At 38.1% G+C, this 25,340-nt stretch overlaps 1 protein-coding gene across 5 annotated transcripts; it reads left to right on the top strand.

Moving 5' to 3' along the window:
• Positions 1-1,212: 1,212 nt before the first annotated feature.
• On the top strand, positions 1,213-24,290 carry PPIG (peptidylprolyl isomerase G). Of its 5 annotated transcripts, none has more exons than XM_015635011.3 (13): positions 1,213-1,407; positions 7,673-7,752; positions 7,864-7,938; positions 10,082-10,189; positions 10,695-10,739; positions 12,609-12,696; positions 13,783-13,812; positions 13,905-14,044; positions 19,666-19,870; positions 20,888-21,055; positions 21,547-21,631; positions 22,537-22,673; positions 23,012-24,290. In XM_015635011.3, the coding sequence occupies exons 2-13, from the start codon at positions 7,692-7,694 to the stop codon at positions 24,129-24,131; spliced, it is 2,262 nt and encodes a 753-aa protein (XP_015490497.1). In that variant the 5' UTR covers positions 1,213-1,407; positions 7,673-7,691; the 3' UTR covers positions 24,132-24,290. The 5 variants fall into 5 exon arrangements, with proteins under 5 accessions (XP_015490497.1, XP_015490501.1, XP_015490498.1 ...); XM_015635015.3 differs by lacking the exon at positions 1,213-1,407 and adding an exon at positions 1,440-1,560; XM_015635012.3 differs by lacking the exon at positions 1,213-1,407 and adding an exon at positions 1,579-1,703.
• The last annotated feature ends 1,050 nt before the right edge of the window (positions 24,291-25,340 follow it).

The raw sequence follows: 25,340 nt of genomic DNA, 5'->3' as shown, positions 1-25,340 counted from the left end.
ATTTGTAACTTGGACAGGTTCTGTATCCTCCTGCTAACAAATTCTGGATTACCCCAGTTACAGTTTACATAGGCGTGCAAGAAACAGAACAAGACCCAAACCCTGTAGGTGAGCTCAAAGGGTGGCACGTAAGGTACCTCTTTCAAGAATGTCAGGCCTTGTGCAAACTCATCTAAGAATTCCAAGGCATCTGAGAGGAAAACAGTAGCAGAAAACAATTCCATGTTCATATGAAGGAGACTTCTGTAAATCATACAGATTTTTCATTTACAAGATGCTGAACTTTCGACTTGTGAAGTACATTTGGATAAAATAAAACAGTGCCTAAACCAAATAAAAAATGCTAGATAAAATTATGTTAAATTTGAAACATAGGGGAGGAAAGCAAGATTTAACAAAGCATGCTGTGCTGAAGCCAGCGTTGATTTATTGAACAGATGTTCAGTCACCAGCTTCTTTAGGATTTCAGAACACACAGGTGTCAGTTTCACATTTTAGTATTTTTTTTTTTCACAGAAAGCCATAAGGAGATCACTGGGTTTTCTACTTCTAACAAACTTCTCATTAGCCAGTCACATAACTTCCATTACTTCCCATTATGTATGTGATTACTGACCCAAATGCCTAGTAGTTTGAATTAAAACCCATCAAAGGAGATACATACTTCAGTGCCAGTCTTAGTTAATTTTGAAGGTATTCACAACTTTAAGCATTGTCATAAACTTTCATTCCTTAGTTTTAAGACAAATTAACTTTGAATTGCAATACATACATATGGGATACTGTTATTAGTTACTCTTTTTTTGCACAGTTAGCCTAAATTCCCGCTTTAATTCTTCACAAACCCTAGCGAGGTGTACTGCTGGAGGAACCCTGAGCGCTTCCAGCACGGTGCAGTACGGTTCATTCACCAGCCCTTGGCCATTTCGCGGGCTGACCGCTAAGGCGCCCGCCACTATCAGGCGGCCGGAGAAGACCAGCGCTATTCTCGAGCACGTCTAGCTAGAAAGGGCCCGTATACCTGCCGCGCTCCAGCCCCTCCAGCTCCTTCCCGCGCCGCGCCCGCCCGGGCCTGGGGCGGCGGGGCCGACGGGCGCGGGGCAGCGGGCGGGGCGGAGCGCCGCTGACGAGCCCGAGGAGGCGGGCGCCCCTCCCCCAGTCCCTCGGGCTCCTCGCGAGCGGCCCACGCCGCCGGGCTGGGCCGTGCCGCTGCTCGGGACCCCTCGCACCCTGGCGCCGCCGAGGCAACGCCGCTCCCGCCACCACGCTCCCCCGCCCGCCCCCGGCGCGCCGCCCCCGGGTCGCCGCTCCCGCCCTGTCCGCCACTGACGCAGTCCGTGCCGCACCAGCTCCAACATGGCGGCAGCGCGGCGCTGAGCAGCGCGGGGTTACGAGGGCCGCCAGCGGGTGAGTGCCGGCCACGCCGCCGGGTAGCGCCGGGCGCCGGCGCGGCCGACTGAGGCCCATCACCCCGACCGCGCCGAGGGCAGAGCCGACGGTGGAGGAGGAGGAGGCCGCAGCACCGTGGGGCCTGAGCCTCGGTCACGGCGGGGGTAGGAGGTCCGTCCCCTCACGGCCGGCCTGCCGCCGCTTCGGAGCGGGCCTGGGGCGGCCGCCCACGCCGCCTCCTCGCACACGCCCCTCGCAAGGCCCAGTCGCCCGTGTGCGGGGGGCAGACGGACCGCGGCGCTCGGCGCATCCCGGTGAGGGCGGCCCCTGAGAGGGAAGGAGTGTGAGGAGCTGCGAGCGCGGCCCGAGGCAGGCGGGAGCGGCAGGGGTGGGTGAAGCGGCGCACGGGGCCTGGCGCACATCGCTCCGGGGGTCGGGTCTGCCAGGCCGGCTGTGCCGCTCCGTAGCCTGGTTAGCTGCGGGTCTGTGTCCGCAGCGAGCGCCCTGGTCGGGCTCGAGTGCTGTTGGGGAGTTTGAATGAGTCTTCCCTCTTCCCCTAGACGAGAAAGGAATGGGGCTGTCTGCGTACCACATGTTCTCCCCTCTGCAGGCCTCTCCTAGGGAAGTGGAGCCTGCAGGAGCTACCGTGTCTGGCAGGAGACTCCTCTGCCTCTCTTACGGATTTCCTAAGGCGTTCCAAAGACTTTTATTAGTGTTGAGTTTCAGGCTCATTCTGTTTGCAGCCATGATCAAACTATAAGTACTGCGTATATATGATTGTACTTTGAGGCCCTGAAGAGGCTTTGAGAGACTTAAGAGACTTAAGAGAAACAGTTCACTGAAACTGTGGGCAGAATATCTGTTCTAGTGGTAAACATTGCCTTTAAGTTCAGTCGCAGTTAAAAAATTTATCAATAATGATAAAGCCATTTTGGCCAGTAGTTTCCTAATGTTTGGTTAAGTTAATTATATTCTCTCATCTGAGACCTGTTTTAAGAGAAGGGTCAGACCATTATCTTGCACATAGTCTATTTTCTAAGATGTATTTTTTCTGAGCGGATATTTTGGCAGTTTCATGGATTTCTTCTATATTTCCAGCAAAAGAGGCTGTTTTTTGGACAAGGATAAATTTTATTGGGGTGTGGGTATTTTTTGGTTGGTGTGTTTTTATATAGGTTTTTTTTTTTTTAAGTATTTTTCCCGCCATTTTGTTTAACTATTCCCATTTCACTGGGATCCAACATGGCTCAGACTTTCAGTTGTTACCACGATAAAAATTTGGTAATAATTTGTAATTCAGACATGATTTATGAAGCATTAGTTTGTCTAAAATCACAGAGCTTGATTTATCAGTTTGTAAAAATATATTTATAAGTATTTCAGAAATAACGTATTTTCCTTTTTGTGAAGTAGATCTAAAGGGTAGAATAAAAAGGATAGCAGCATTCTCTGAGAACATCCTTTGGGACTATATTTCGCACTAAGACTTCCCATTCTTTCAGTTCTCTTCTGTGAAACAAACATTATTGTTTTAATTAGCTAGCAGTCATCAGTCTGCTATTAAGAGAAGATTTGGGTTTTTTCCCCTCATAGGATCTCAGAAAATCTGGGCATTATGAGGGAATTTAGAGTGAAGAATATATAATGGAGTGGAGGATTTTATTGTGTTGCAGCATGATTTCTCCACTACCACTTCACTCCTTCATGCGATGGAAATTTAGGAACCTGCTTCCATTTGGAAGTAGAGTTAATGAGTGCCAGGGAAAAAATATGGCCATCTTCTAATGCAGTGAGGTTTAAGTTGGAGGCTGGGTTGAAGCATAGAAGGGATCTAGAGTAGTAGAGAAAGGGGTAGAACATGAGAATAAAAGGCAATACAGCAAGGTTTTTTTGGTTATGGTTGACAAATATAGTTCAGCATTCAGAGCTGTTTTGTACTGTTGCGTGGTTGTCTTGCCTTACTCTCATCTTCAGTAACCAGGTAGGAAGGGATGGATTCCTCTGCTGAATCATTTTGGTATTTACATGACTAGGAGATTACACCCTGTAAAAGGCTTTTTTCCCCTTTCATACAAAGTATAAATTTGCGTTTTTGTAGCACTTCTGAGTTTTAAAAGTTCATGGATTCAGGCCTGTTCAGAGTCACACCAACAGGTGCATTTATTTGTGTGGTATCAGCCCACATTTATATTGTCTTCAAGTGACTTCAGCCACTTAGGAATATGTGTTCTGTGTTCACTTTGTGCATTTGCGGTTTCTGAGTGCAAAGTTTTGCTTTAAAATACATTTCTGGAGATTCTACATGCCTGTCTTTGAAGTATGTATCAATGTAGTTTAGTCTTGCTGTCTTTGTAGATGGTGTGAAACAAAATGCTAGGAATGTGAATTTATATACTTTGTTTACTTCATTTGGACATTGAAAGAAGATCAGTGCAGGTAATTGTAAATTGATGCAAGGAAGCACATACAAAAGCAAGGTAAAGAAGAAATTCAGAATCTGAAAGGACTGGTGATAACAGGGAAGTGAAGGAATAGGACACAATATATATTTTTCCTACTAAATACATCTTCTCTTACTATTCTGTCCTGTACTGAGACTGAAACAAATCAGTAGTTTGGCACAGTTATAAAGAAGGTAGTTTTTTCCCCTCCTATAAAACTAGGAAGTACTGCTATATTGTAGAAATATACTGCTTTCACCTTCTTTGGGATGCATGACATGCTGATACTCAGTTCATGTGCATCTGTGAGTGCTTTCTAGCCTGTTCAGTCAAAAGATTCTAGTATGTGGTAAAAAGTATTGTTACCAGATCACTGCTAGCACAGGTAATTTTGGAAACAAAATGCCCCAAGATGTGTTTTTTAAGCATATCAACAAATATCAGTGATAATCCCTGGCAGAAAGATGCTTGTGACCAGTTTGGGATAGTTATCTTTTTCCATTGCTGCAGATCATTTTGAAGTAGAAGAGCTGCTGGCAGCCTGGCCTTGAGCTGGCCAGCTTTATTCTGCAAATATTTAGACAAAATAATGAGGCTGATGGAGGTGTGAAGTAATGTGAACCCTGAGGGACACTGTTGGTGAAATGTTGGTTGTTGATGCAGCTGTTCTGACAAGACTTAAGTACTTTCAGTGTATTTGTAAACAAATACCGATATGCTCTAAGCTGAACTGTAATTCTGCTTTCAGACATAAATGAAACAAGCCCTTTTTTTAGATATGCTGAAGTGATGTTCTAGGTGCTTGGTTGGCTTTGGGGTTTTTTGGTTATAGATTCTACTTAGATTTAGTAAGATCCTCTTCAAACAGAAGTTGTTTGAGAATGATGAATGACTTGAAAGTTTCAGATTAGTACTTGGGCTGTTAGTTTGTCCTTTCTTAGAGTTTTGGAAGGAAAAAGTGAATTGGCTTACCAAGATTGTCCTGCATAGCACATTTTTTGAATGTATATATAGTAAGCATCTTTTGGATTGTCATCAAATTGATATCCTATCACTGGTGAAATTCCATCAAGTTCACAATTAAAAAAATGCTAGGTATTAAAGAAATAAGAATATCCATGTTCTAACTGAAAATAAATTTTGAGAGAGAAATAGCACAAGTCATTTAAGCCCTATTGTTATCAGACATGTAGTGCTCCTGAGCTTATAATTTTATGACTTCATTGTAGATGCTTTCTGACTTTATTCTTGGCGTATTTTTAGTGTTTTTCTTTGATGGTTTTGTATTTAACATTCAGACCCCCTGTAGTTGCTTTTAATACAGACAGGTTTTAAATGATCAGTATGTAGAAGTTTGTGTTTGGTGTAACACACTACATGAACAGAAATTACTATTTTAAGGATATAATTATTATTATTTAAGGAAAATTTGTAACTTGGTAGTTGGCCCTGTTGCACATCTGGAAAAGGTCTGGCTGAAATAACAGGGCAAAGGATACTTAAGTGTATTGGAGAAGAAATGCTCACTTGACTTGTGAGGTAGGTAGGATAAATGTTACTGATATCTTAGCCTGGTTTTCTAGGCATCATGAACTTGAGTGTGAGATCCGTTTGATTGGTCTGGTGTTTGTCCTTTCAGGGGGGTACATACTGACCCATTGCCATACCTGTCATTTAGAATTAAGTGCAGCTGGTGTTTAAGGGATATTATTGGAGGAGTTAGGGAAAGTGCAAGGTACACTCAAGGTAATGGTTAGAATATTGACTAACTTTGTTCTCCTGTTCATGAGACAATGTAGAGGTAGAAAACCATCAAATTGAGAAAATTTGCTGGGGACAGGGAGTTGGGTAGAATTCTTTATTTCTGCTTTCTCTCTCCCATCCTCTGCAAACAGAGTTAAAAATTGACTGACATAGATATATTTATTTCACAACTTAGCTTTAGTCATTATCAGTTTGAAATAAAAATTGTCACGTATTAAGCTAGTTGTCATTTATTTTTGGCTAAAATACTGTATATAAATGTTAAGGCATATCTCTACATTTCTCAAGCAAACTGCTTGTAAAGCAGGAAATTCCTTCTCACTTAACACTAGTATTAAATGCTTAAAGTTTGGGTGTAAGCAGCCAATCAGTTGTGGTACTGATGCTCCTTAAGGTCTCAGTTCAGTTAAAACTGGCAGTTCTAGCACCAAACCATATTTATTATAGCATTTATTGCGGAAGGTTTCCTTGAAAGAAGTATCCCCATTCAGTTGTGTAGTCTGTTCTGCCGCTGACAGTGAGTGGCTGTGCTTTGGCTGGTCTCAGTTCTGAAAGCAGCCTGTCCACACCCACCTATCTCATCCCCTCCCTTGTGCTGTCCGCAGTCTGTGCAGCAGTGTGCTGACCTGGGAAGTCTCCTGCTAACCTGATGACATGGAAGTTTCCAGCTGTGGGTATCTTCTCTACTTAGTTCTTTGCCAGCTACAAAATTGGTTGTACTAATAGATGAGAAATGCTAATTCAATTCAAGCAGATTGAGATAAGCCTGCTGCTTTGGACCAGTGTTCTGGCTTGTGTGTATGAATGTGTTTGTTGAACACCTAAAGAATATCTAGTGAGATTCTGCATTTTTTTAAAATCTTCTCATGCTAAAAATCATATCAATAATTAACTACTGAGTGATGTTTAATTTAAACCAGTCTTGCATTGTTCTTGTGATTTTTGCTGTGTAATCTTACCAAAATGTTAGGAGAGGCAGCACAAGTAGAGAGGCTATAGACTAACATGATTACGCTGCTGTCTTGATTTTTTACAGCCTCCTTTTCTTATGCTGAGAGTGACAGATGGTGACAATTGAATTTTTCAAAGGATGTTCTGTGATACAGCAATGACTGAACCTTTAGGAGAGATGTATGCAGTATGTCTGCTATATTTGAGCCATGTTTTCTGGCAATAAAAAATAATTAGGACTGAAAATGTGTATTCCAGATTCTGGAAAAGGAACTCCTGTCTTATAGATCCTTTTGCTGGTTGGTTGGTTGTTTTTTTCCCCGGTCTGAAGTAACTCAGGATAGGGATTTAGAAAAGGAAAAGAATATGATTATACATAGTGTTGGAATGTTGGAGATGCAAATGGAATTAAGACATAGCTTGTTACACAAAAATAAAAGGATTTATGTAGTCTAAGGGAAAAGTTGCATTAAAATTCTCTATAAGGAATCAGAGAATCGTTTAGGTTGGAAAAACTCCTTAAGAACATTGAGTCAAATAGTAAATCTAACAGTACCAAGTCCACAACCAAACCATGTCCTTAGGCAGCACTATGCATCTATACATCTTTTAAATGTTGCCAGTGATGGTGTCCCGAGAGATAAACAATGACATAAAAGGAAAAGAAACAATAAAAACCCAAAATAATTTCATTTAGCAGCAGTTGTACAACAGTTGCACCCTTGTATTTTTTTGTCTGGAATGGTTTGGATCCTAATTTGAGAAATGCCTGGTAACTGCTATGACAGGAATACAGGAAGTACTGAATTTTGAAATTTGAAAATTGAGAGCTAAATTCTTGCCCATACCTCACAGTGTTTTTTTCTTTTGTATTTCCCCATCTGAAGTATGGCACTCAAGTTTAAATTTAATGTTATTGCAACAAACATGAAGAAAATTATTCATTTGGAGCTACAACACATGAAAGTGACCTAACTACTTGTCATTTTCTTAACTTCTAAAAAATGCTTATGTTTGGCATCAGGGATTTGTTTGCTTTTCTGCAGATTTTATTGACCTTTGTATCAACTTATGCATGACTTCAGTACACAGAAGGGAAAACTGAATTTTATTTTTATTACTTGCAGTATTTAGACTTCTGAAGCCATGGGAGTGAAGGTCCAGAGACCTCGTTGCTTTTTTGACATAGCCATCAACAATGTACCTGGTAAGAAAATGAAAGTATCAATTCAGTAGCATGATATTCATGTAAGATATGTTTAGGAATAATACAAATACCATTTAACTTGACAATTAATGTGGTGGTTTTTTTTCCTAGCTGGAAGAGTGGTCTTTGAACTGTTTTCAGATGTGTGTCCAAAGACATGTGAGAATTTTCGCTGCCTTTGCACAGGTTTGTAGATTTTACTATTTAATTTGTAATTTTTAATGTAATACCATGTTAACTAGTTTGATGTCTGTTATTTTTTGTGACATTTTCTTAAATATGAAAATTAAGTTCAGTGTTGCTTCTTGGCACCTCCAAAAATTTAGCTGATGGTACACATATGATCCTACATGTATGATGTAGAGTCAAAACAGTTGTAGCTTTGGCATAGTGTGTTGCAGGGAGTATATACTAACCAACTTTAAATACAGGCACAGTAAGCTGATTTTCTGTTACTAGCACAGATATTACTGTTCACATTATATAACATCATCCAGTCTTAAAAGGTAGCCAGCAAGAGGTCAACCATACAATACAGACTTACTTTTCAGTCTTACGATACTTTGAAGAATTTGAAAGGTAGTGCTGGTATTCATCAGTTGTTTTTTCTGTTATTTTAATTTCTTAATGGAGACCGGTGATTTCTACTCCTGTTGAGAGTGTATTTCTTGAGGAAAATACTCAGAAGGTTCTCTCTTGGAAACATTTACAAAGAGAATTATTTTCCTGTGGACTGCATACTTTTGGTGCAAATTGTGACAGATTAGCAAAACTTGAGTTTATTTTCACTAGAATAACTTTGTGAATACATAAATAGCATATCTGATTTATGTCTTCAGCTTTTTCTGCTTTCCTTCCTGCTTGGTTATTTTTCAGGTCAGGAATCTGTAGCTGTTAGTAGTGAATCCCTCAGCAGTACTAATATGATCTGAATCAGGTGTGGATATATAATTACGTTCAGGTTAAGTTAACTAGAACATGCAGCACACCATTCAGGATGTCTGCAGGAATGTAGGTATTATCTGATCTGATGATAGGTTTAGTGGCACAAAATCAGATTATCAAAATTTGTTTACAAATTTGAACTTTAATGATTTTTAATGGCTCTGACGACGTTAGCACATGACCATGGCATTCTTGATCTGCTGTCAACTTCCCAAAGGTCAGATTATTGAATAAAGGTGTTACTCCCTACTACTGCCTTATATTTGTGAATTGAGGTCTTTCAACAGCATTTCAGGTCAGCAACAAGTACGACTATGTTCATCCTTTGTTGCTGACATCCATAATCAAATTCAGATCCTGAACTATTTTGCTGCCTTGACACATATAAGAATAGTTACAAAAATATACAGAAAGTTTATAATATTGATCATCAGCAAATTATTAAGACTTTTTTTTTCATTACTCATCTGTTTTTCTGTAAGTTTTGAAAAGTGTATGCTGTCTTTGTAAAACAGGGATCATTGTTTTCCTGGCATATGCCAGGTTAGTGGAGCATACACAGCTTCACATTTATCAGAATTCGTATCAAAAGTGGGTTTTTTTCTAGTCATTCAAATCCATATGGAGACACCAGCCTGTTACAGGTTAAGTTCAGAGGCAACTACCCTTGACAAAAACTTGTTTAATTGCTCAGGATAAGATTATTGAAAGATGCTGTCTAACAGTTTGCCAGCATGGAGAGGAAGTGGTCTTCCCTGAGAAGTCCCACTGATTACCTTACTGTTACCTTGAGGCTGGCTCTGCTGTTCACAGGACCCACCATGAGCTATATATCTTGCTAACTCAGCAGAAGTATTGTCTCTGAGCAGGGAGAGGCCATTGTCTTGTAGCTGAAGCAGAGTTTGCTTAAGCAGCAGAGCTGATGGAAGGGAGGAAGATGACAGTTGTCATCAAGAGCAGGGGAGGAAATAAGAGTCCTCCTTCCCCCTGCCTCTATGGCTTTCTTACAAGTTTTTATGCTACCTTAACCTTGCTGTGTTTTAACCAGTGATCTGATTGTTTCTTGCATGTTTCTGAGCAATACCACTTGTCATAAATGTAAACTGGATGCTTAACTTCAGTCAATCTACATGGAAGTGACCAGATCATGTACTAATGTCAGTAAGGAGTTCTTCTGGTATAACTGTAGAGACAAAAAGTAGTGTCTGCACTGCTTTCTTAAATGCCGGTTTCTTACTGGTATTACAGGTAAGTGTCTGCCTCACAAGCCAGTTTTTCAGAGCATAGATGATTTTGGTTGAGTGCATTACATAGCACTTTCTTTGTAATGAAGATTCTACAGATGCAGAGAGTAATTTTTGGTTTTGTTCGTTCTCTTCTTTAGGTGAAAAGGGTACAGGAAAGTCCACCCAAAAGCCATTGCATTACAAAAGTTGTCTGTTTCACAGAGTTGTGAAAGATTTTATGATCCAAGGAGGTGACTTCAGTGAAGGTATGACATGAATCTTTAAATAAAACTTTACCGCTTATGTAATAAAGCATTGCAGAAGTTCTGTATAGAACATTTACTTCTATTAGTTATTCTCTGACAGATATCACTGCTTTTTTCCCTTTCTTCTGTGTGAGAGCCTTTCGATGAGAACTTGTATCATAAACTTATATATGTGCATGCACACACATACACACACTTGCTCAAGTTACCTCAAGTATTCAGAGAACTAAATACTTCTATGGAAACGATGATGTGTGAGAATAAAGTATTGTATCCGCTGCTGGGAAATAAAGAAAAAAAGGAGACTGTTACTGAATACATGGGAGAATACTTTCTTGTTTTCCAAGTTTTTTGGTTTTGGATTACAAAGATGCATCTTGATTGTGTTTGCATATCTTGAAGAATAATGTCAGTGACTTGGATGCAGTTGTGTCAGTATTATGAAGCACCTTGCACATAAAGTGACTCTTTTAATCACTTTAACTGACATTTTTCTTCTTTTAAGGAAATGGCCGAGGAGGAGAATCCATTTATGGTGGCTTTTTTGAAGGTAAGAGTTTGATCAGTCTGCTCTATTTCAGTGTTAAAATAAACATTCGCCTTTACATTCTGTAGTCTCTGTTGTGTAAATCTGAATTCCCTTTTTTTAAAGATTGGTCTTGAAGGCCTTTGACTGTCCCGTTTAAGTTATTTTACTTTTAATATATGAGCCTTTTTAATGACTGAAAAACTAAAACTGAACTCTTTGTATTTGTCCCTTTTACCAGATTTACATTTTTATTGCTGATTTTAGACACTTACTTTTGGCTTGATCAGCTGTCTAAAAGCTGGGGATGGACTCCTCTTTGAGGGAAAATGAGAACAGTGTTGATGGGGTTGGGTTTCCTAGCAAATTTTTATTTAAAAGAATACAAAGAGCCCTGCTTTCCTGAACCCAATATGAATTAATGATAGAGCTTTTAATTTTCTCACAGTCCTGGTTCATTCTCAGCCAGTGTTGGAGAAGTTATAGTTGCTGTGTTTCTCAGTCTGTGTTTGTCCAGAATGTAGTGGAGCATCTGTGTTTCTCAGAGCAGTTGTTGTGTTACACCTAAGCTCATGTGCTGGGTAGCTGCCACCCAGACACAGTTAAGCCCCTCTCCCCTCCTGGATACTTATTTTTTTACTATTGGTTGTTGTCTGAGCTTGCAGGACACAAAAAAATTATTCACTGCTGTAGTAGGGCCAGACTGCAAATTTATATGAGGCCCTGAATGGAATCAACAGTTTGCAACTGCCAAAAGAGGGAGGAGTCCTTACCTTGCACTGACTCTCCAATCAAACCTAATTCAGCTTGCTAAAATGCCTAAAGATTATTGTAGCAAAAAAAAATAGATATTTCTGTGTTAGGATCCAGTTAAATAATTTGGCAAGAATCAGAACCAACACAAATGAAGCTAGGTTTGAGGAAATGTATGTCTGGGAGAAATGGAAAAATGAGCACAACCTCCACTTATCTTCTGGCAATAGCAGGCCGGCTGTTCAACTTGGCTGGCCACAGTATGAAACTGAATTTGTGCAAAGTTTTGCTTTTGTGGATCAGTTAATTAACTGATGCACCATAGGATTAGATTAATGGTTGATACTATTGTACAAATGATTGGAGAGTGAGTGCCATCCCTATTGTGGCTAGTCACAGTAGCAGTATGAATATTGTACATTTTACTTTGTTAATATTTCCTTCTGCCATCTGTATCCAAACAGTATTGAACAAATGTCCTCATGTCTGAAGAATTTTCTTCCCCCAAAAGCCATTTTGCTGTTTTGGGAAAGAAGGGAGAGAATTATTTCTTACAGCTGTCTTAAATGAAGAATAGTTGTTTACATTTTACACTTCTTTAATTTCATAGTTTCATTGGGATTTAGTTTGAACTATTAACAATTACTTGGTCATAAGAAGTAGGATTCATTGAAGTTAAACTAATTTTCTTAACGGCCAACTTGATAACTGTCAGACAAACAAGTTGTTTGGGATTACTATCTTAACTATCCATGTGCAGTAAAAAACAGAAAACAAAATGCATGAGAATTAGGGATTTAATAATAGTTAATACACAGCTTCTATTTCAAAGAAAAATAGAGCAACAACTTAGACATCAGTGCTAACATTAGTACGAGACTGATCTTTTGTGCAGGAATACTAAATTTTAGGATTTTTTCCCCTCAGGCTATAAACCATTGATTCATATTTCTCCTTGTTATATAGAATGAACAGAATTATATGTTTTAAAAATAGCTGTTATTTTTAGTCTATTTTTAATACAACTTTTCATTCAAGTGACTGACAGATTTATTCAATTAGGATTAATTTACTTAGACAATAGCATTTACCTAAGCATATATTGTATGCTTATAAAGTAACTGAAAACACTTTCTTTAGATGAAAGTTTTGCTGTAAAGCACAACAAAGAATTTCTCCTTTCAATGGCCAACCGAGGGAAAGATACAAATGGTTCACAGTTCTTTATGTAAGTATTGAAATGTCTTGAAATGTGTATATGGTTTACTATTTGTAAGCTGTAAAGGGAGTCCTTCTAAATATTGAAGACTAGCTCCTGTGCAAAGCTGAAGTTGTTTTTTTACCAAGTTGCCTGGAAGCATTGCTAATATGCTTATTTTTTACCCCTAATGTGCTTTTTAGTATTTAGTTGTCTGTGAAAAAGGGCTTTAGGTACTTTTCAGTAGCTGTTTTCTAACTTGGGCGATAAAGCAAGCCTGTTAGTTTCTTGCAGAATTTTTAGTACTCTAATAAATTGTTTTCTGTAAGGCAGCAAAACAGTTCTGGGGGCTCTCCAGAGTAGTAGAGGACATTTTTAATCACAAAATAACTTTCCAGTGCAGTCGTACTTACAGGTAAAACTTAAATTCTAAAGATACGTTGCAGTAGACTTTTAAAATCTAAATTATCTACAGAAAATATTCTCAAAATACATCACTCTTTCCCATGTTTCATGGCCTTAGTTAACATAACGAGTTGTGGATTTCAGCATTGAAACCTTATTTTGGGATTTCTAAGTCATCATTATTCCTCCAGTTGTCCTACTTTTCTACTCTTCCATAACTGATGTGTATGCCTTAGTAGTGCTAGCATAGGGGAAAGCTGAGAGAGTCAGTTCTGCTTCTGTGTCAAGTAATCTACACATGCAGATACTTTTTCTTCCAGTTTTCTGGTTATTTTCTAATATATAGAAGGTTATTTTCACTTCTGCAGATCTTTGTATCTGTTCCTGGTAGTATTTATATAATTTATTAAGTAGAAACTTATATCATATATGAGGATTCTGTCTAAAAATTTATGTGAATTTTTTATTTTTTTTTCAGTAAAATATAATAATCAAAGTGCTTCATTGAATAGGCAGTTTAACATATAAAACATTAAATACTTTTAGTTGCACACAAATGTAGACTGATACATATCAGTTTTGTTCAATTCTATTAGTGTACTCAAAATAATGTACACCTTCCTATGTGTAGATTACATGCTTTGAATGCTGACTGCTTTTCACTAATACTGATTTTGTTTTTCTCTTTAAATTAAAATCTGGAAACAACAGAACAACTAAACCTACACCTCATTTAGATGGGTAAATATCTCTTATTTCTTCTTACTTTTGTTTGGGAACTGCCTTGAGAAAATTAAGTGCTAAGAATGCTAACTTTTGTTTACGTTCTTCAGGCATCATGTTGTTTTTGGACAAGTCATCTCAGGTCAGGAAGTTGTGAGAGAAATAGAAAACCAGAAAACAGATGCATCTAGTAAACCATATGCTGAAGTACGCATACTGAGTTGTGGAGAGTTAATTCCAAAATCCAAAGGTAAAGTTGATCTGTACCTATGAGGTAATTTTGCTGGTTTTCTTCCATGTTGGCTGCTATAAAAATATTTAGAAACTTACTTGTGATAGATGATGGCATGGTTGGTGAGCAAGTGAATAACATTGCAGAGCAATGCCTTCTAAAGAACTTAAAAATTGTTGATGCAAAAGACATTGAAGAACAATGATACATGCTTTTTTTCAAAGCTTCTCCTGTCTTGAATTTTCTTATACTAGCTACATTTTAGTACAAAGCTGGAAAGCACTTGTCGTATCAAGTAGAATGCTATGTTAAGAAGATTGGTGGCAGTCTGGCTTTATTTGATAACTTGTAGTTCTTCAGAATTGAGCTTGTTTCAGGTTGCTCTAAGGTAACTTCAGAACACACACTTAAATTATAAAAGCCTGGATCTGGCCCTTTAGGTCATACACTTTATAAGTTACTATAAACTATTCTTAAAGAGGAATATGACAGAAACTGTCTTTCTTTCTGGAAAGGATGTCCTGCTCTGCCATTTCAGAACTGAACATAGTGTGAGAGCTTGGATCACACCTTATTTTCTAAGAGAAACAGAATCTAAGATGTTCCTGTCACCATGGAGAATCTCATTCACTGAAAGCCAGGATGTTTGTTTTGTAGGAGCTACAATAGGGGGTCATCCTGCTATTTCACTCGTAGCGTGTTCTGTTGATATGTTGTGGGAAGGGTTGTACCAAGGATACTGAAGCACAACACAAGAATAATGGGGTTTTTGGCCAGAGGAAAATACAAGCATTTAAACTTCAGCTTCTTATTTTCTCACCTCCTTTTTGCTCATTTATTGTGATATTTGGCAGAATGACTTTGGCATCTGACGTGATCTCTTCAACAGGGAGAGATTCCAAGCAAAGTTATCCTTTGGCTCCTGACTTCTGAAAGGTTCTGAGTCATGCCATGTGTTATGATACAATTATGGTTTTCTTGGACAGTATTCCAGAGCATGGCATCTCTTAGGAAATGCACAGGTGATGTAACTAGAAAATAAAACAGTAGAGATACAGGATGGGTGAAACTAGGGGATGAGATACTCGCTTGCATAGATGTCTTCATCAGATTGCCACACTCACTTTGAAGTCCACTCTAGAGCTCTCTAGCTGAATGACTAAATGAAATTTTTGGCGCTGAGCAATCTAATGAATTACAGGCTTAAGGCAGTGCTTGTCATCCAAAGAGTGAATGAAATAAATACAAAAAAATAGTCTTCCTTCTTAAAAGAGGATGGGCTTCTGGGAGGATTTGACTTATGTTGCCTTTACCCATTTGTCTGTGTTCTTGTACCTCTGACTCAGTACTGCTGCATTCCTGACAACTCTGGTTCCTGTAGCTGGCCTGGTGTGCCATGGAGGGAAGTTGATGCCAGGGTGATGGGATAGCCCACTCTATAAAGCTATAAGACTCAGTTCTAGATAATGATGGGCAGTAGGAATGTTTGGAGAAGAAGAAGCCTTACGCACCAAGATCAGACACATGAAGAACAGCAGAGCGTGGGGAAATATGATGGCCCTGATGGGTACTAATGCACAGCCAGCCTGATAAAGATGCAGTGTGACAGACCATGGTGGAAATTCTGGTGTGAGTCCTGTTTTCGAAAGGGGAAGGCTCTGTCTAAGACCTCCAGTGAGAAATGGGCCACTACATGTGAAAGATGGCACCATGGCTGGAACTGTTTGCTGACAGCCCAGCATGGAACCACTGATGAGCTGTGCTGGCCTGAAGCAGTGGAACAGTGTGACAGCACATCAGTTGAAGCAAATTTGCCAAACTACAATCCAAAGGTCCTAAGTGGAGCAGGAGAGGCCCTTGGACTTGTCAGTTACTGGGAGGGGAATCCATATAGGAGGAACAGTTTCTGGGATGCCGTCAGTGTCATGCAAGATGATCGAGATGCAAGTGGAACTGTTTGTGGTACAGTACGCTCCCATAGGGAGGCAAAAGGGAACTGATTCTGTGAATTATGAGGCAATTATCAGGGAAGGTTACTTTTAAGAACTTGATTTTAAGACGAAGGAATAAGGAGGTTGTCTGTGAGGGACCTACAGTGATGAATTTCTGTGGGAGGGTACATTAGGATATCAAGAGAGCCTTAAATATTTATCATATGAGTTTGTGTGGAAGGCAGCACAAAGAAAGGGATTAGGTCTTCATGGAATGAAGATAGAACTGATACCTGGGTTTAACAGGTAAGATGGCTGAAGTGCGAAGATGGCACTGGCAGAAAGAATCACAATAAAAGAAAGGTGCTTGGTATGAATGTTTTTGTCACAGGTTAAAGTTGAGGAAAGGTGATCTGATTTTTGGGTATCATGGTAAATAGCCAGACGAAGTGCTGTATCAACTATACAAATTGTCTCCTTATGTAGAAGAATTTTATTTATTTAGAGATGAGTGGATGATGATCAAGCTATGTTACTGGATGCTATAAATTGAATGATACAGAGATCACTATTGCAATATTTTGGAGGCCTAGATAAGCTTTTAATGTGGGATTTGAGAGGATGATCACCTAGCAAAGTAGAATGTTTGTCATATTTTCCTTTGTTTTTCTTTTTTTTAGTTCCTTAAAGTTGGAGGAATAAGTGAAAATGAGAAGATTAAAAAAAATTATAAAAGAAGAATTTCTCTGGCCAAGTGGTATAATTTTTAGAAGATCTTAAAGTTCTAGGGAAAATTCTAAGATCTGGGGAGAAAAAAAAGAAAGCAAAGTATTAACCCAGTGTTTAGAAAGATTATTACAGCCTAGCTAAGCTAATACAGTTCACAAGAAAATCTGGAACAAAAACCATGATGTTAATTTTCTTAAGGATAGGTGGGAGTTTGGTACCAGTTTTGTAGAAGAGGTTCTAGTCAACAAGCTTGCTGCACTGTTGGAGGTCCTGTACCTTTGCTGAACCAAAGTCATATGGGACACATATCAGGACTGTAAAACATTGACATTCTGATTCAAAACCAAAAAAAACTAAATGGCTTTGTGCAGTGGGCAGTTTTTAATGAGAGCCTCTAGTGAAGATTTCTCATGAAAAGTGAGTTTCTAGGGCATTCTGCACAAAGCGGTGCTTGACTTGATTCATGACTTCATTGATGTCACATATCTCCCTGTAGAATCACTGCTTGGAAAAGTGTGCTTTCTGCAATTAAGGTAGACTACAGCTGCATTCATAATTTATAAGGTTATTTGATTTGCTATAAAGTAACTATTTGCTTGTCACTGCTGTGAATTACAAAATGGTATCTGTTCTGACTTTTATGCCTGAGCCCAACTATTTTCTGGTCAGGTCACTTCCTAATTTCAAGCCATGGGGCTGATGTAAGACTTACTACAGTCCCTAACCAGCTGAGATGCAAAGAGTACTTGTCTGTGTCATGCAGCATGATCAGGTAGATCACAAAGTCCAGCAAATACTGCAGGTCACGGTGAATGGAGTAGGAAGTGATGTATCTGTTTCAGATGTGGTCATGAATTGAAAACTGATCCTGAGGGTAATGAGCTGAAACATTTGGACTGTACATAGAAGTCTGTTTCTTGATGACCTTCATGTTCCAGGATTGGTCTCATGTGTTGTAATCTGTAGTTGGACAGTACCAGGTTGGTTCAGTACTCAAAACAGCATTTGCTGCTGGACAGAGGGAGTTAGATGTCACCAGAAAGTATATCCAAACCCTCTTGCCAGATACTCTGTCTTTGCTGTGTAACTAGTTCTGGGCTTTTTAGTTTTGTTTGTTGTTTGGGTTTTTTTCATTTCACTCCCTGCCTACTGTAGGATTTCTCAAATACATCTCCCCTTGATGGCTTGCCCCACGTTAAGAATCACATTTGTTGAGGTAGTAGCTCACTAGCTTCCAGTTCCATCTATTACTTACTTACTTGAAAATAGTAACTTTAATATACCTGAACTTGTAACAAGAATGCAGACAAAACTGTCACATTTTGACACACTTGAAACATATGCAGGAGGAAGAAAAGACAAGAAATCACTGCATTTAATAATTAAATAATTATGAAAGCATGTAGGGAACACTATGGTGTCATATGAGGATTTTTTACCTTTGAATGGACCAAAACTGAGGGTGTAATAGATCAGAAGCATTTAACATTTTTAATACTTTTTTTGTATTCTTAGTATTTAGAGGTGAGGTGAGATTCTTGGGGTTTTTTTCATTGCCACCTGGCCTACACCTGGTTCCTTTGATTGAAATGAATTAGTAAAATGTTTGGTTTTCTTTTTTAAGTATGTGCTTGTTACATTCTGTAAATACATATATATATATATCGACAATCTAAAATTGATACAAAATGTTACAGAGACCTTTTATTAAATATAGTGCTAAAATAAGGATGTTGAGCAAAAGTTTGAGAACAAACAGCAGTTACCTTGGTCTGGGCATACAAGAAAAATCAGAAATATAAAGAGAGATGTCTTTTGGAAGCATTTTGCAAGAAGCCCTAAAAACTTTTGATGAGAACAAGCTGATTCCAGTCAGCAGGCTGCCCTAAACTGGTAAGAGTACTTGCTAGTTCATGCTGTGCCTGGAATTGACTGGAAGATCAGTATACTCTGTGAAGGACAGAAGTTTTTAAGTTGGTTGTCTGGCTTTTGTTAGTCGTATCAAGTGAAGCCTGTGAATAAACACCTAGAAAACAGGATGTGTAAATCACAGAATTACAGTGTATTCTGAGATGGAAGAGGCCCACAAGAATCATAAAGTCCAGCTCTTAAGTGAATGGCCCATAGCAGGGTCAAACACTGGTGTTAACACCGTGCTCTGACCAACTGAGTTCATCTCAGTTATCACACAGCTGTGACTTGTGTCTGTGATGCTAAGCTGAAAAATGAATGAGATTTAGTGCAGTAGGATTGAATTTCATCCACTCTACCACGGTGGTGATTTGTTAATAATGTAATGTGAAAAAAGGTATCCATAAAGTGTATGACCATAAAAGAGGCCAAGATTGTTTCTGTTGGGATGCCTGTCAGGTCTCTAATGCAGTTCTGTGGATTAAGCTCCAGCTAGCTTGTTGTCACCCAGAGGTGTTATCTCAGCCTGTTCAATTAGAAGAGGAAACCTTTCACTACCTTTTGTATCACTGCTCTCTGAATTTAAGACCTGACAAATTAGAATAGAGAGCTAAATTCAGTGAGCACATGGTTTAATATGTGCCTCTTGTTTTCTGTTTCAGAATTTCTCTTATTAGTGATTTGATGAGTCAGGTGAAACCTGAACCTAAAGATTTTTTTTTATGACCATGCTGTAAACAAGTTTTAAAGAATTCTTTGTATGTAGCTTATATTATATAAAACATTGTCAGAAAATTTACATGGTTCTGCAAGTGCTAGAAAGTATAAATTTTAGACTTAAAGTTTCATAAAGCCAAATCATGAAAATTATTTGTTTTTCTAGACATATCCTTTATTGTACTATGGAGAAACAATTTCCCAATGTCAATTTGTTCTTAAGTATTTTGATGAAGTAATCTCATGACACAATTATAAGAATCTGAGAGAGATACTAGATGGGGTGATTTTTCTGAGATAATTTTAGAAGTGTTTGATATTAAAATGTGTCTTTGCTATTCTGATCTAAAGCCAAGAAAGAAGAAAAGAAAAGACACAAGTCATCTTCGTCATCCAATGACTCGGAAAGTTCAAGCGATTCAGAATCATCTTCTGATTCGTCATCGGATTCTGAGAGTGCTTCAGAAGAGAAATCTAAAAAACGAAAAAAGAAACACAAAAGAAATTCCAAGAAACATAAGAAAGAAAAGAAAAAGAGAAAGAAAAGCAAGAAAAGGTCAGTTTTGAGATTTGTTACAGGTACATCATATAGTGCCATTCTCTTGTCTTAAAACTACAGACTACTTTTCTGTAAACTTGCAATGCAGGTTTTGCAGTCCGGGAGATAGTTGGTTTCCATACACAAGAAGAAGTTTTCTGATATGATTGTGAGGGGTCTTATACATGTGCCTATGTACTGCAGCTTGGAAAGGAATGGGCTAAGACTTCAGTTGGCTTCAAAAGTTGAAGGAGTGGTAGGTTTGAAATGAGTAGGGATAGTTTGTTGCTGTAAATTTGCTTCTGTACAATTCAATTTGAACCATATGCAGTGGAACTTACAAACATGTAGTATGCAGGAATATAGTGTTAATTAAAATTAAACATAAAATGAATAAATTACTTAATTTTTTTTTGTGAGATATGCCAAAACTCTTGCAGTTTCACTGAAAGATATTAAAACTGAGAAGTCTTGCTTCTGAGAACGTTATTTTGAATCTAATAGTTTTGTTATAGTTCGGTGTGAGATAAAAGTTATGTCAGTGCAAGTCACATTTTTCTAAGACAGCAGTGAAATTTAAGAAATGTACACTTAGGGCAGTGCTGCTGTTTCTATGCACCTAGGCCTGTTTCACAGCAGTTTTTAAATTGCTTGGAATTACTGTAGTCTATAGACAGTTATATATGCTAGTGTAAAATCTGAATTTTTAGTCTCCTGATAGTGTTTTTAAAAGAAAATTAAGGAAAAAAAGGTGTATCTAAATAGAGAGTATGTATATGTAAAGAGAGTAAAGTGTTGCACCATTGGAATTAGTAGAGAAAAAGCATTGGTCAGAAATCTGCTGCAGTTGTATACTTTGGAGCAAAGGTATCATGGGGGGAAAAAAAAGTTGTTTCTGAAATAGCTCTGTTTTCTGAGATTCTTGTGGTATCATCATTTGTGGAATTAAGAGAATTTCTGAATTATTTAAATAGATTGAAAGGTCTTTGTTCTTGCAAATAATTCATGATGCATATTTCCTATTCAAAAATAAAGCTCCTCCAGTGAAAGTGAAGATGAAAATACTGAAGCACAGCCATTATCTACTGTCCGTCCTGAAGAAATTCCTCCTGTACCTGAAAACCGGTTCCTGATGAGGAAAAGTCCTCCTAAAGTAGATGAGAAAGAAAAAGAGAGAAAAAGCAGAGAGAAGGAAAGAGAGAGGTAGTGTATCTGGTTTAAGTCTGACTGTGTGCTGGCAATGGTATGGTCACATTACTGTTTTAGAGCTCTAATGTGAATCTTTTCCATATTGAACAGTTCCATGTTGTAAGCACTGCTGGATGAAAAATGGATTTCTCCCTTTATTGGAAACTGTTGTCTTTGTCCTAGAACAAAGGCTTAATCTTTGAAAATGCTTTTAGTGAATAAAGAATGTATAATGACTGGCACAATTTCATTTAGAATGCATTGGAAATGTCCCATCTGAGTGTATAATTTATTCTTTTTTCAAAAATTGAAAAAAACTGGAAATCTTGTAAAATTACTGTGGCCACAAATGGAATTTTTTCTGTGTAGATGTTACTGTCCTGTAAAATAAAATTGTGGGTTTTCATTTAGTTGCTGAAGAGATTTTAATATTGATTTTCCTTACTTTTTAATTGTACAAACAATATAAATATTTTTAATTAATTTTATTTTTTAATTATTTTTAGTAATCTATCAAATTCACAGTCAACATACCAGAGAAGGCTGTTAGTCACCAGATCTGGAAGAAAAATAAAAGGAAGAGGACCAAGGGTAAATATTTGTAATCTGTTCTTCAAATAAGCAAGGTGGTAGTATAGTCTCACCTGCTGGTGTTACTAATAATATTCATTGGGATAGTTGATTTAAAAAAAAAAAATAAATTGCATCATAATTGATTTGAGACTTGAAGGAGGGCAGAAAATTAAATTACCTGTTTACATACTGTGTCTTTTTGAGGAAGGGGGTGTGAAAAAAACCATAAAAATGTTTAATTTAATTATTATTTATTTAAACAAATAATTTAAATATAATTATTGTTTAATTTGTTATTTATTTAAATTAAATTTTATATTCTACGGTAATATTTAAATTGGTGAATGGAACTAGCTCAAAAAGGGTTCTGGTGAACACAGAACCAGTAAAACATCAGTGCTAAGGCTGTGGGGAAGACTTCTTTCCTTTTTTGACGGTGGAGGGAGCTGTCAAATTGGCTTGTTTAATATTGTGAAACCTTATGCAATGTGCTGCATGTAGCAAATGTTTTTAATAACTGAAGTCTCTATCCCTCAAATTTTTAATAAAGTCCTTAGCAAGGATTCTGAAGTATTGTTTTTGTATTGCCTGTCAAAGATAAGAATCTTCATTGTTAGCAAACAACATTAGCATTTGTGAAGATTAATAGTAGCAGAAAACCTCTCATGAGACTACAAAAATCCTGAAGTAGACCTTACCTTAAAATCAGTTGTTTGATCAGACACTTTGTATTCCCTATTTAGTTGAGTGTCAGATACATTTTCAGTAAGTTAGTAACTTGTTGGCGGAAACTTGGTATATACATGTGAAGTGTCATGTTAGGTGCTATGGCAGAACCAACAGCCAGGGGTGAAAATCTTGCTCAGGTATCACAGCGTGTGAAATTCAAACTAAGGCATAATTTTTTCTTCTTTTCCTCCAAGCGTTACCGGACGCCTTCCAGATCCAGGTCAAGAGATCGATTCCGGCGCAGTGAAACTCCTCCACATTGGAGGCAAGAAATGCAAAGAGCTCAAAGAATGAGAGTGTCTAGTGGAGAAAGATGGATAAAAGGAGACAAGTAAGATTATTTATTTCTGTAACATGCGCATACATATTGATTTATTTTTTTTTTAATTTTTAATTCTTATTTACTTTTGGTTTGTTTATTTTAAAGTAATACCTATTATCTTAGATTTTCAATTACAACTGCTTCCAAGAAGCCAAGGTGCTGACTTGGTTATTCAATTATTTCGTTTTGTCTCAGTTTAAGTGTGCTACTGCAAATACATAGTCATGAAAATTAATACAATAATCTGATGTGGAGTTTTAGTTGTGAAGCTGTCTCACTTCTGGTTTAATTTTTCAGAGTGGAGGGAAATGAAAACTTTTTAAAAATTGTACATTTTTCTCTCCAAGGAGTGAAATAAATGAAACCAAGAAAGATAATCAAAAGAGCCCAGGAAGAGGAAGAGAGAGAAGAATATCAGACCACAGGCAAGTTTCTGAAAGTCCAAGCCGAAGAGGGGAAAAAGAGAAGAAAAAAGATCACAAATCCAGCAGTAAAGACAGGGAGACAAGAAGAAATTCAGAAAAAGATGACAAGCATAACAAAAACAAAACCAAGAAGAGAGCTAAATCTAGAAGCCATAGTAAAAGCAGAGAGAAATCAAAAAGTAAAGAAAGAGAGTCCAGGCACAGCAGACATGATGAAAAGAGACTAAGATCAAGAAGCAAAGAGAGAGACCATGAGAAAGGTAGAGAAAAAGAAAAGCACTATGATTCCAGAGGGAGAGAGAAAGAAAGAAGTAGGAGCAAGGAGAGAAGTAAAAGAGCAGGCTCAAGAAGTAATGAACAAGAGCATAGGAAGAGCAAAGACAGGGAGAAACGCAAGTCAAGAAGCAAAGAGCGTGAGCATGCTAGAGGAAAACACAGCTCCAGCAGCAGAACAAGGGATCGAAGCAAAAGCAGAGACAGGGGTAGGAGAGGAAGATCAAGAAGCAGGGACAGGGATCGTAGTAGGAGTAAGGACTATTCAAGGAATAGGGATAGAGAAACAAGAAGGAGAGGAAGATCAAGAAGCAGAGAAAGGAGAGGTACACCAGATAAATACAGAGGAAGAGAAAATAGGAGGAGGAGAGAATCAAGGAGTTCAGAGAGGGATGAAAGTCAAAGCAGAAACAGAGAGCGGTATTCAAATAGGGAGAGTAGAAGCTCATATAAGAGGAATGATAGTGAAAGCCAAAGGAAGAGGCGTTCAAAAAGCCGTGACAGTAGTAGTCCTGAATCTGGCAGAGATAAGAAGTCTAGTAGAGATCAGGATAGAAGTCCAGATTCAAAAAAGAGACCAAGTAGCAAAGAGGGAGAATCAAAAAAATCATACTCACGCAGCAGTAAAGAAAAGGAAAAGACCAGATCCTCAGCAGAAAAAGAAATAAACCAAAAATCAAAGAGTCAGGAAAGAGATCATGCCCCTAGTAAGGATAAAAAGTCTGATCGTGAAACAAGTCCTGGAACAGATGATGACAGGCATGGATGAGTTTGTGGACTTAATGTTTCCATTGTCTCAAAGTTTTAGAGACATTTTGGGGAACGCCTTTTTTAAAGATGTGGACTTCAGTTTGGTCTTTTGATAATCTAAAACCTGGATCATTTGTACTGCTAAAGTTTTAATAAACTTGAAATGAAAAACAAATTACATGTGTAATACAGTGTGCTGTGTTTTAAATATTTCATTGGATTATGTATCCTTGTGTGTTGTCAGCTAGAAAGGTAACTTCCATGCCACTTTTATTTTTTACCTGATGAACATAATTCAATGCAAGCAATGTCTGCCTGCGAAGAGGCTTGTTCCATATATGAAGAAGAAAGCTGCAGATAAACTTCATGTCATCTTAAAGCTAGGAGAATATTTCAAGGTGTCCATTACTCCAGTCATGCTACATCTGTTTTTCAGTAGGTATAAATCCTAAGAAAATTATAGAGGTAAATTATGTTAGCTTTTATTGTAATCACAAAGTGAATTAATTTAAGTAAATCTTGGTTGTTTGTTCTTCTGTCACTGCCGACAGTAGAATTCATTCATGTTGTGAGGCAGTCATCTGTGTTTGGGAGTTATTTCCTTGTCCTAAAAAAATTTTTAAGTGCTCATCACCATAACATTTTTCCCCTGTAACCTCTTTCCATTCCATGCTTTCATGTTGTCTACTGCAGAAATGGATGCTTCAGACAACCCTGCCTCAGTTGCCTAGTTAGTGGATGCACAGATTACCAGAATTTACAATGGGGTCAGATAAGGAACCAGGAAATCCTTTCAACTTTTGTTTCTTAACAAGTCCATGAGAAAACTCTTGCAGTTCTCCAGTACTAGTTTTTAGAGTTTCAAGTCATGCTTTAAGGCATGCTCTTAATTTTTTTTCAACTGAAATTTGCTTTTTTCCTTGTTTCTCCTCATTCTCAAGATTCTACTGTAAATTCCTTCTCATTCTCTGCTGTGTGTGTGTCCCTTAAACCAACTCCCTCCCTTTTCTGCTTTCCTCTCCTGCCTCTAGGTCCCACCCCAGTTTGTGTTTCACCACCACACCTTCACGTGGAAGAGGAGTTTGCCTTGTGTTGCTGCAGCAGTGCCCCAATATGTGCAGTCCCCAATGAGCACCTGATATGTGGTAACTCAGTGCAGTGGTCCAAAAGGATAGGTTTGGTACAAACCCTGGTACTCCTTCCAGTCTGTGAAACTATTCACATCTAA

The sequence above is a fragment of the Parus major genome, chromosome 7 (assembly GCF_001522545.3).
Source record: "Parus major isolate Abel chromosome 7, Parus_major1.1, whole genome shotgun sequence".
NCBI lineage: Eukaryota > Metazoa > Chordata > Aves > Passeriformes > Paridae > Parus > Parus major.
The sequence above is the reverse complement of the archived record's forward strand: the minus strand, read 5'-3'. Positions and strand labels throughout refer to the sequence as shown.

Coding starts and splice junctions, on each gene's coding strand:
- PPIG (XM_015635011.3), top strand. CDS start 7,692: ATGGGAGTGAAGGTCCAGAGACCTCGTTGCTTTTTTGACATAGCCATC. Junction 19,871..20,887: donor AGAAAGAAAAGCAAGAAAAG/GTCAGTTTTGAG, acceptor TCAAAAATAAAG/CTCCTCCAGTGAAAGTGAAG. Junction 21,632..22,536: donor TAAAAGGAAGAGGACCAAGG/GTAAATATTTGT, acceptor TTTTCCTCCAAG/CGTTACCGGACGCCTTCCAG.